We start from the raw sequence: 10708 nt of genomic DNA on the forward strand, positions 1-10708 counted from the left end.
ACTCATCCAGAGACGGCCATGTTTGTTCCTCAGTTTTTTTTCAGTCAAGTTTTATTAGTAAAAAAGATGAAATCCAAATGATCTCAAACAGACATTCTGTAGGTAAAACAAAATTTGAACTATACAGTGTGAATTGAGCAGAATTTATATACAGATGTACATCAGCAGTCAGACGGACTGATCCAGGCTTCAGTCATCGTCCTCCTCATCCTCGGCGGGCAGCGGCCGGGCTCTGCGGACGACAAAAACCAAACTGATCAACATTGGCATCAAACTTCCCACAGGACGCTGGAACATAAATGCCACGTCCCGAATAAATTAAAATCTGTCATTCAGTCGAGTGGTGTCAGCAGCGAGTTTGAGGCCTCTCCTCGGATTTTAGCATCATCCATGCAACAGTCAGTCTCTGCTGTCTCACTATTGATCGATTTAAAACAATTTAATGCCAGTTTTCAACTTTTAAAGACTTTCCGGACCTACAAGGAGCTGCAGATTAATCCAGACGGGTGAGCGTCTGAAGCTATAAAAGCAAAGATTTAAGGAGGAAAATAAATGATCTGATTATCGTCAGCCGCTGTATTTGAGGTGTTTTTGGGACCCCCCCCCCAAAAAAAAAAAAAAAAAAAAAAAAAATCAGCTGAGAAGCATGGCTACCGGTGTTCCTAAGAAACTGGACTTTGAGTCATTGAGCAGGTCTGCGGTTTCTTGGTGCAGCTTGATGCTGATTGGTTTAACTCAATGACCATGAGGGAATATAATTTTTAAAACAAACCCTGCAGAGTGAAAACACTTTCGTTTTTCCAAAATAAAAGCATCTGTGTTTTTACATTTGATTGCTGCAGACTCTGCTGAAGGTTTCCGGTGAACCCTCAGAAACAACTCTGATGGGTGAGACACTCCTGATCAGTAAGATGTGATCGTATAAAGCTTCACAGCGATCCAAACTCTGGATCAAGCCATTTGGTTAAGGGAAAGCATCAGCTCCCGTCTTTACCGGCCTCCGTTTCTTGCAGCATTCATTCAAACGTTTTCCCCGCTAAGACGAGTCCCCGTCATTTCACCCAGAACGCAGCTTCCTGTCATTTCTGACCCTCAGATCAGATTTGTATCAAACTGCTGCTGCTTTTCTTTTAAGTAACCCACCACAAAGTGCTATAAGTTTCACTTTTATAAGGACGACTTGCTTGTAATTAGAAACAGCTGCTTTCTTTAGTTCTGTTTAAACGGACCCAACAGGTTCACTGCAGTTAATGCTACATTTTAAATTGTTCCATGCTGGAGCTGAACTCAACACCTGACATGGTTCATTTATTACCTTCTCAGGTGTTATAGTGGATCAAACTACCCCGGCCCATGTATCACAGCAGCAGGCTCAGCTCCACACTGAAAATACCGGAGGTGAAACTAACGGCTCGTCACACAGCAGCAAACCTCCACTGAGCTTCATCTCTCACTTTGTGGGATCTGGATTTCTGCGGGAAATCCTAAAACTAAAATGACATCTCAGGGTTGATGCAGCTCGTGGCGACTTGAGTGGTTGGTGGATGGCTGCCGCGTGGGGTTAAAAGGAGGTTACGGTTACACCGTGAGGTGGGACGCAGATTTCCTGCAGAAGTTTAAAATAAAGCACAACACATACTTCCTGCTGGCCTTTGACATCCCACTGCCTCCAGCCTCTTCATCGTCCTCCACCTCCTGGGGCCGCCTGTTCTCCTTCTCCATCTTCCTGGGGGACCGCCAAAAAAGTCCCCGATGCCCTTCTGCCAGGTCGGGGTGGGACGAGGACACACGGGGTTCCCGCCGGCATATTTGTTCTTTGCTGTAAGTTACAACAATCACAGCAGCCTCAGTACGTGAACTGTGTGTGTGTGTGTGTGTGCGCGCGCGTAGTGAAACTGGGACTGACCAGGTGTGGAGGACTGGCTGTTGGAGGTGGCGTTGGATGAACTGGCACCCAGAGACTTCCGGGGGGCAGAAGCTGCAACAGCTGCAAATGAAATACATGAAACCAGCTTATTATGAAGGATCCAGTGAGAAACCAGAAGAAGTTTACCGAGGACCAAAGCTGAGCCAAATGAACGTAAAGAGACTAAAGTCTGATTTGCAGAATGTTAAATAAAAGTTCAAAGAAAGCTTGTTAAAAATAGCTGCAGAGTGAATGAGAGCAGTTCACTGCTATTTAAACCGGGTCTTTAAGGAAGCAGAGCAGATTTAAATTTTAATTCTTATCCGTTTGGTGTTGGAAAAATGTAAGCCAAATTTACCAGAAGGTCCCAGAACTTAATAAACATGCATCCATTATGGACAGTAACACGCGTGGCTTCTATGTTAAACAGAGACGCGTTAATTATGTAATATGTGAATGGACTTTTGTGAGGCGTGCGCACAAAGACGCACCGCGGCGCTCAAAACTGGCGCCAGTTTGCAGTAAACGTCGTACAAACTTTGGGAAAGGATCATTAAAGATGACACCTCGTGAGATGAATGAGAACATTAAGCTAGAACTTTTGACTCAGATGATAAAACGACAATTAAATGTTTTAACTTAAATATCTTGGCCTCTCCCGGAGAACCCGAGAGGGCAGCAGACCAGCCTCCGTGTTGGCGGGAGGCTGATTTTAGGAAGCCGTGCGGTGGATATACACAAACTTCAGCTGACAGTTTTCTTTTAATTATTTTACTGTAAAAATATAAATGTAATATGTTAACTACTCTTCTTCGAGGCCACATTTGTATGATTTTACCAGCTTTGGCTCAGCGCCGCCTGCCCGCCAGACTACATTACAAAACGTGTTCTTGTACAAACAAGCTGTAAAAACCTAAATTCTGATTAAATGCCTTTAATTTGTTGCCGTACCTTTTCTGTATGAACCGGGCACACTATCGGCTTTTGTCCTCACCATGTTGGCAGCGGGTTTTACAGTAAGTCGACACTCCTGCCTGAAATCCACGGACCACAGTGAACCGAGCACCGTCCCGCCTCGGTTTAAAACCAACAGGCGGATGGGGCGGGAGACTTCTTCTTCTCTCGCTTCTATAGTGGTAGACTCCACGAATAGCTGGAACACAAGTCTGTCCCTCATAGGTGAACGTGTGTAACTGCAGATTCACGGTATGGAAGACTGTTTAAGCCACTGGAAGAAAAATAACGAAACAAAACATTTTCTTGGTATTAAGAAGTGAAAAGTTTGGGTTATCGGGCTATTATCACAACATTTTAAGTTATGTATCTTCAAATTGCAACTTACTAACTCAAACTTCTGAGAAACTAACTAGTTAACAACTTGACAGTTTGAATGAAGTGAAAACTTTGAGATTTTTCGAGATTTTTTTCATATATAAATGAGTGATTTTTATAGGTTGTGTTTACACAATAAATTACAATGTTTTTAGGAAATAAATTACCATGAAATACGTTAAAGATTTCATGATAGTAATACAATTATGGGGTATTATATTGCAGAAACGTCTTGAATACACTATTCTTTTTTTCTTAGCTGAATTTGAAATATTTTGCATATGAAGCCAGTTTATCAAATTACATTTGTAGTTTGTTTTACTTGAATAATTTATTTTAGTATATAATTTTTTACTAATATTTTGTTTTTATTTTTACTGTACTCCTTTCAAATGTTTCTGTATTTTCTGCTTTTTTAAAATTCAATTTAAAATTTCTATATATCTTTTAATTTTTTCAAGCTCCTTTTTGTGTTTTTTTTTTTTTTTTTTTAACATTTTCTATATATATGGTTTGATCATATTGAATTTTATTTGAGCGACTTTTTATCGGCCTTGTTTAAACAATAAATTATAAAATAAATACAAAAAAAATACAATAAACTATAAGGGTATCAGTAATTAAAATAATTCGAAAATACTTTAAGAATTTCATAATTATACTATAATTATGCGGTAGAAACCTATATTTACTAAACTTCTGTTTTATTTTTCTTCATAAAGCCACGTTTTTATATGCCTCTTTTCTTCATATAAAATATAACAATAATTAAATATTTTATTCAGTGTTTTTCTTTAATTGTTGCTTTGATATTGTATATTTAGTACATTTCGATTAGACTTCAATACAAACAGAGGAAGTACGATCCCGTTTCCGCCGTTTGTCCCTCCTGGTGCTCCGTAGTGGCGGTTCATTGGCCACGGCCGCGTCCAAAACAAAGTCAGTTTCGACTTTTCGGTGATTAAAAACTGTTTCTGGGTAAGTATGGCTAATCTTACAGACTCTGAGGGTCAGGTGAAGACATTCCCGGTAGTTTCCGCTCGCCTCGCGACAATTTGTTAACTTTAAAGCTGCCGAGCTATTCGCCGGTTAGCATGAGCTACCTGTAGCTGCAGGTTCAAGTTAACGGAACAAAGTCGATAAAGTTTCTGTTTGATGGACCAAAAACAGCTTGCGAGCCGTTAAAAGTCCTCACAGGCGTCAGACTCAGTTTCACGTGTCCGTCTGCCTTCAGACTACAATAGAGACCCCCCAAAAACGACGAACATCCGATAGAAGGTTTCACAGAAATACTTCAGCACTGTGTACTTTTACTGCCCGATACGAGTTACTGCACCAGCTTTTCATCTCTACCTCGTTTACATTCATATAACACTGTTTAAAACCAGGTTTCAGAGCGCTGAACAGTAAAGAAAATAAACTCAATCGAAAATAAATTAAATAGAATCTAGTTAGATACTAGTTAGCTAATAGATACAAGTTTATTTTTTGGCTTTGTTGGTTTATAAAAGCCAAAAAGTAAAACAAAAACAGAGATTTTACAGCTTGACCACCAACGAGGTGTCGCTGGAAGGTCTCAGGCAGAGCTCGAGGAGTCTTTAAAAACCAACAAGAAGATCATAAAATCTGTCCTTAAACTACTGCTTGGATCTTACTGAGGTGACATGTAAGGCAGCCATGTTTTTATATAATATTCAACAAATTAAAATCTCTTTATTAATCTGAGTATCTTTCAGCAAAAGGACCTGCACTTATATCAAATACTGATTAATATATAAAAAGAGGCCTGGGGGATATTCATGAAGTATAAATTCATGAAGCCTCTGTCAGTGCGCCCCAGGGTGGCTGTGGCTACAATGTAGCTTGCCATCACCAGTGTGTGAATGGGTGACTGAATGTAGTGTAAAGTGCTTTGGGGTCCTTAGGGACTAGAAAAGCGCTATATAAATACAGGCCATTTACCATTTCCCTTCTATAGTCATGTAGTTCTGATCAGTGCTTTAATGGAAAACTATATAATTATGTTGTTTGTGCAAGTTTAACAAAATAAATAATGAGCTGTAAAACTAACAGTGACGGTCTGCAAGGATACAACTCTCTGTGCATGTGTTTATTTTCTCCAGTTGTTGCCATGGAGGAGGTGACACGGCTGGTGTCGACCGGAGACTGCGTGAAGATCTGGGATGCGGTTTCCATGGCGCCGCTGGAGCAGTTTAACCCACACAGCACAAGCCACCCTGTCGCTCAGGCCTGCTGGAGCTCCAACAGTATCCTGCTGTCACTAAATCACCACAGACTGGATATGAAAGATGGAAACCTGCGGTCTTTGTCATGTCCAACAGGGGGCGACTCCTCTATCTGATTGTATACATGTCTTTGGTCACCCTGAGCTCAGTAAGCACTTCCTGATGAGTTTTTGATCTATGTCGGCGGTTTAATTTCAAGGGGCAGCCGATCACGATAAAAATGTCTTAAAGGGGGCAGAGCTAAAGCAGCTTCTTTCAGACAGGTCATGAACAGTATGAGACAAAGAAAGCTTATTTTAAACTGCGAATCATGCAGACCTGCCCTGCCAGAGTGAGCAGCATAAATCACCTTTAGATCTGTGATTCAGCCTTGACCAGTTCTCTCAGACCAGTACCTGGTCAGTGCCAGCAGCAGCGGGGACAAGCTGGTCGTTTCCAGCCTCAAGTCGACTCCTGTGCCGGTGGTGGAGCTGGCCGACGGGGTGAGTCTCAGCTCTGCTCGTTTTCATGGCGGTTCAAAGACTGCAGAGGGATAAAAGAAGAATAAAGCCTGAGACTTTATTGTTTGTCTCTGGGTCCAAATTCTCCTTCAGTTCCCAAAACCAAAACACTGAGCTTTAGAAATATGATACCAGCTGTTCTCCCAGGTGTTTTAGTGAAGTTTAGGTTCCAGGAAAAAGCGGGAAACTAAAGATTTTACTTATGCTGTGTAGTTTTAGAAAGCCGAGTCAGTCTGGTAAGTATCTCACTGAGAGCTCTTCGGTCTCTGTAAAGTGTAACGGTGCTGGTTTGTACCTGTGTGTTCAGAAAAAGCAGACCCGGGTGTGTCTGAGCTCCTCGTCTCAGTTTCTGGTCAGCGGAGGTCTCGATCACTGCGTGCACATCTGGGACCTGAAGACCAAGAGACTGCACCGCTCCCTCAAGGTAGGACTTCACTCCACCTCCGGCTTCCTTTACCTCTGAGGCACAGAGCGGGATAAATATGGCCTCCTTTTCTCTTAGGACCATAAGGAGGAGGTGACTTGCGTATCCTTTAATGCCAACGACAGCTACGTTGCCTCCGGCTCCACCAGCGGCGACCTGGTCCTCCACAGTCTGACCACCAACCTGTCCAGCAGGCCGTTCGGCCACGGCAGCAACCAGGTCAGACCTCCACTTTCATATTGTTTGTTTAAGATTTTCTTTGAAGCTGTTCATGTGCAGCTGCTCAGGTGAGTCAGACAGGTGAGCTGTGAGTTGATGATATGACTGTAGTGAAGGAGGACGAGCAGGGACTAGCCAAAAGGTGGAGGTGTGCTTTCAGTTTATTTACCTTACCTTATGAAGTTATATACAGTTTTTAATAAAAGAACAACTCTGCAGGCTCAGAGTTAACCAGAGAGCGGAGGAGGGGCTCAGTTTTTATGCTTCACTCTGTTCAGAAGCGAAGTAAAAGTCCGTGTATATAAAAACTGTAACTAAAAGACAGCAGAGGAATGTTTGATATTGCTGCTTGATAATCTGTTGATCTCCAGCCCATCCACGACCTGAGGTTGTCCACAGTGAAGCGCTCCCTGCTGGGCAGCGTGTCTGACAGCGGCACGGTGGTACTGTGGGACTCCAACACCCAGAAGGAGCTGCACATGTTCGACGGCGCCCACAAAGCCCCAGGCTCCGGCCTGGCCTTCTCGCCCACCAGCGACCTGCTGGTGGTCAGCGTCGGCCTGGACAAGAAGATCGTCTGCTACGACACCGCCAGCAAGATGTGAGTCTGATCGCTCTGTTCTGCATGTCCCTGGGACCTCATTGGTCACAAACTGTTACGCCCTCTGTGGAGCTCCTGTTCCATAGAGGGCGCTCTCGAGCTCATTGAGAATGAACTGGGCTCTGAGGAGGTGTAGTCTTTCGCCTGTCTTCCTTTCAGGAGACTGCAGAAGACTTCTAGACTTTAAAATGAGTCTCATCGTGTTTTATTCTATGTTAATATAAAACTGTCTGTCCAGCAGTCCAGAAGGGAAGCAAAGCACCAATAAGAAAGCAGCATGGGATGAAGCCCACTCTTTATCTGTGGATAAAACCTGTTCCACTTTGTGTTTTACGGCGTGTTCATCTGCGTCTCCAGCGTCCTGAGGTCCATCCGCGTGGACAGTCCTCTGACCGCCGTGGACTTCACTCTGGACGGTACTGGGCTGGTGGTCGGGTCCACTCACGGGAAGATCTACCAGTACGACCTGAGAAACTCCAGCGCCCCCACCAGGATCACCGTGGCCCATAAAACCTCAGTGACCTGCCTGCGCTTCCAGAGCAACACTAGCAGACACAAGGTACTAACCTCGGGACTCTCAAATGGAAGATGCGAATAATATGAATTTTTCCTTCAGTGTGTATAAACCTGCAGGGTTATTTTCCCTCTGTTTCTTGTCTCAGTCCAGTAAAATGGGCTCCTCAAAAACTTCCAGCTCTAAGAGATCCTCCATCAAGCTCCCCAGCAGCCAACCAGATCCCACCCCCAGCACAGGCCCTGCCCCCAACAGACAGGTGACAAACACAGGTGGGTTTCACGCCGTGGGTCACTACTGTGGACGCGTGTGTGTGTGTGTGTGTGTATGCGTTTTTGTTTTGTTTTTCCCACACAGATAAATAAGCCAACTGTGAGCTTGAAGCACCTGTGGTAGGGTGGCCAATCACGGTTGTCCTGTCTGATGATGATAAAGCCGTAATTACAGCATGTGTTCAGCAGGAGGCGCTGCTGTGGAGGGGATGTGTCGGGAAGCTGAAGGCCAGCAGGGGGCGGAGCAGCCTCCTGTGCTGGAGAAGTTCAGTAGCGTGGGACGAAACAGTCTGGACATCTTCTCTCCCGCTCGCGAAGGTCAGAGGCGGCCTGTGATTGGCTGAAATCCGATGCTGCATTCACTAACGTCGCCTTGTTTTTGTAAATCACAGCATTCTTCGTTATCGCCTCTAAATGAATCCATTTCAGTCGTGACTCTCCTTCTTCTTCCAGACCCGGTTAGCCACGGGACCACCGCAAACACCCCATTTGGACGAGGACACGGTACGAGAGGACGTCACCAGACGCATTTGAAGCGACGCCACCGGCGGACTAACCCTGAGGCTGTGTTTCTGTTTCCTTAGTTACCACTTTGGAGGTGATGTCCAGAGATGGGGAGGGTCAGCAGCTGACAGGCCGGGCCAGCCTGGACATCTTCTCCCCAGTCAGAGAAGGTCAGAGTTCAAGTTAAGCGCCCATTTAAAACACCTAAAGGTCCAGGTGAGGTTACCTGAAGGTTAAAGAATGTCTGCTCTGTGCTTCAGACTCTCAGGCAGGTCCCAATTCTCACAGGAAGACGCCACTGGGAACGCCGCTCGCAGCCTCAGCGGGGCGGTGCTACAGCCCGCTGTCTGTCTTCCAGACCCCTCCGGCTATCAAAGAGGAGGAGCCAAACACAGCTGTAGCCAGAGAACCGTGTGACTCCAGAAAGGTGATGACCTTTAACTTTTAACCTCTGCACCTGTGACAATGCAGGTCCACCTAACTTTGAACTTTGATCTGTCTCAGTCTGACAAAGTCAGCTGTTCCAGTCTGGAGACACAGAGTCAGTCCACGCCCCCTATGTCACAACCAGCCAATCACAGTCAGCTGGCCCCGCCCTTCTTCACACCAGAGCCCAGCCTCCGGAGAGCCAATGGCATTCAGGCTCAGCTGAGCTACGACTCACCTGTCCACGGAGTTCCACCCACCACCTCTGCAGCAGCAGGTAGAGTCGGGCAGCAGCAGTGCTGAGGCCGAGGGTTCAATTCCCACTAAGGTCACTTTCTGTGGGACTCTGTAGGAATAGGTTTGTGAACTGGACGCTGAGTTCAGGGTCAGCTGCTTGTGTGAGAGATTCCGATGTTTCCTCTGCCTTCAGGTCCAGCTCTGTCGGCTGCCGTTTCCTCGTCCCTCTCTCAAAACATCGCCGACGTGGTTGGACAGGCCGGAGCTGCTCCCCTCACCTCCCTGCAGATCCACTTCATCCAGAACATGATCCATGAAACTCTGGAGGAGTTCAGGTCAGTCTGACCTCTCTTCAGAGAAAGATCAGTTAGCCTTTTTGCTTTCTTTGGGGACTATTTTCAGAGGCGGACTGATTTGGTGTTTTTGAGTTTTTATGGCAGCAGGACATGAACATGCTTCTCGTCCTCAGGAACGCCTGTCACAAAGACATCATCAACCTCCAGGTGGAGATGATCCGACAGTTTTACATCCAGTTGGTACGACGGATTCCTCCACGCTTTCCTCTGATGGTCTGATTTGACTTTCTAGTTTTTTATGATTCTGTGTTTGTGTTTCAGACTGAGATCCACAGTCTGATAGAGAAATACTCCGTCAACGAGTCTCTGGTGGAGGAGATCGAGAGGCTGAGGGAGGAGAACCGCCGGCTCAGGGCCAACTACTGACCGTCTGGAGCCTCGACCATCTGGAGTCAGATGGTCCAACATGAACTCGCGTGCACGCGTACGTGTGTGTGTGTGTGTGTGTGTGTGTGTGTGTGGAGGAGAGTGAGCACTTATGTAAGCCTGTTTTGTTGTAATTTAATAAAGTTTGATGTCAAAGCCTGGAAGAGTTTGGAAAGGCAGTCGGTTCACATGTGCCTGCATCATGTTTTAATAAAAGAAACTTTTGTCTGAAGAAGAATTAAAAAGAAAACGTTTACAGCCAATAAAAAATTATGTGTGTTTTTATGTACACAGAAATCAACCCGAATCTTTCTAAAACCTTTGGTGTGTTTATCACAGTTTTAATGATCAGTAAGTAACACGGTGTGAAGCAGTGTTTATTGTATTATGTAGTATTTACGGTGATATGCGGTCGTAGTTTTCAGTGAAATGTGTGTTTACGTTCTTTGGCTTTTCGCGGGCCGGCGGTTTGTGCGTGTCGGGGGGGTTACTCTCTGTGCGCTCACACTCTTTGGTTGTTTACCTGCTAGCCTGTGAGCGCGCTCACAAAGTTCACTGACTTTGAAGTTTTTGTGCTCCGCGGCGACGAACCCGGACCTCAGCGGGGTGTTTTAGACGAACAGCAGCGGGAACTTTAACCCTGCGCGAAGCCAGCAGGTGACCTTTGATCCGCCTGAGAGGTCACGGCCACGGTAAGAAGTCGATCCCGCTCAGGCTCGGTTCGGTTAGTTTATTGTCGGGTTTCTCTTTCAGCTGCTCAGAGCCAGTGTTGCCAACTCCTCAGTAAGGAAAATCGCTATTGGCT

At 45.4% G+C, this 10708-nt stretch overlaps 2 protein-coding genes across 3 annotated transcripts; one reads left to right on the top strand and one right to left on the bottom strand.

Moving 5' to 3' along the window:
• Window positions 1-19: 19 nt before the first annotated feature.
• Window positions 20-3066, bottom strand: pclaf (PCNA clamp associated factor). The gene is given in 5 exon segments (XM_003439368.5): window positions 20-232; window positions 1640-1730; window positions 1733-1819; window positions 1907-1987; window positions 2858-3066. Coding segments are annotated over 5 exon segments (348 nt in total). The 5' UTR covers window positions 2904-3066; the 3' UTR covers window positions 20-189.
• Window positions 3067-4080: 1014 nt separating this feature from the next.
• Window positions 4081-10216, top strand: nedd1 (NEDD1 gamma-tubulin ring complex targeting factor). 2 transcript variants are annotated; one of them, XM_005449138.4, is made up of 16 exons: window positions 4081-4216; window positions 5362-5505; window positions 5872-5966; window positions 6292-6408; window positions 6487-6627; window positions 6999-7228; window positions 7586-7787; window positions 7891-8014; window positions 8201-8332; window positions 8468-8518; window positions 8599-8688; window positions 8779-8945; window positions 9023-9221; window positions 9375-9516; window positions 9651-9717; window positions 9799-10216. In XM_005449138.4, the coding sequence occupies exons 2-16, from the start codon at window positions 5370-5372 to the stop codon at window positions 9901-9903; spliced, it is 1998 nt and encodes a 665-aa protein (XP_005449195.1). In that variant the 5' UTR covers window positions 4081-4216; window positions 5362-5369; the 3' UTR covers window positions 9904-10216. The 2 variants fall into 2 exon arrangements, with proteins under 2 accessions (XP_005449195.1, XP_005449196.1); XM_005449139.4 differs by having other exon boundaries at window positions 8204-8332; window positions 9799-10166.
• Window positions 10217-10708: the final 492 nt, after the last annotated feature.

The sequence above is a fragment of the Oreochromis niloticus genome, linkage group LG7 (genome assembly GCF_001858045.2).
Source record: "Oreochromis niloticus isolate F11D_XX linkage group LG7, O_niloticus_UMD_NMBU, whole genome shotgun sequence".
In the NCBI taxonomy this organism is placed as follows: domain Eukaryota; kingdom Metazoa; phylum Chordata; class Actinopteri; order Cichliformes; family Cichlidae; genus Oreochromis; species Oreochromis niloticus.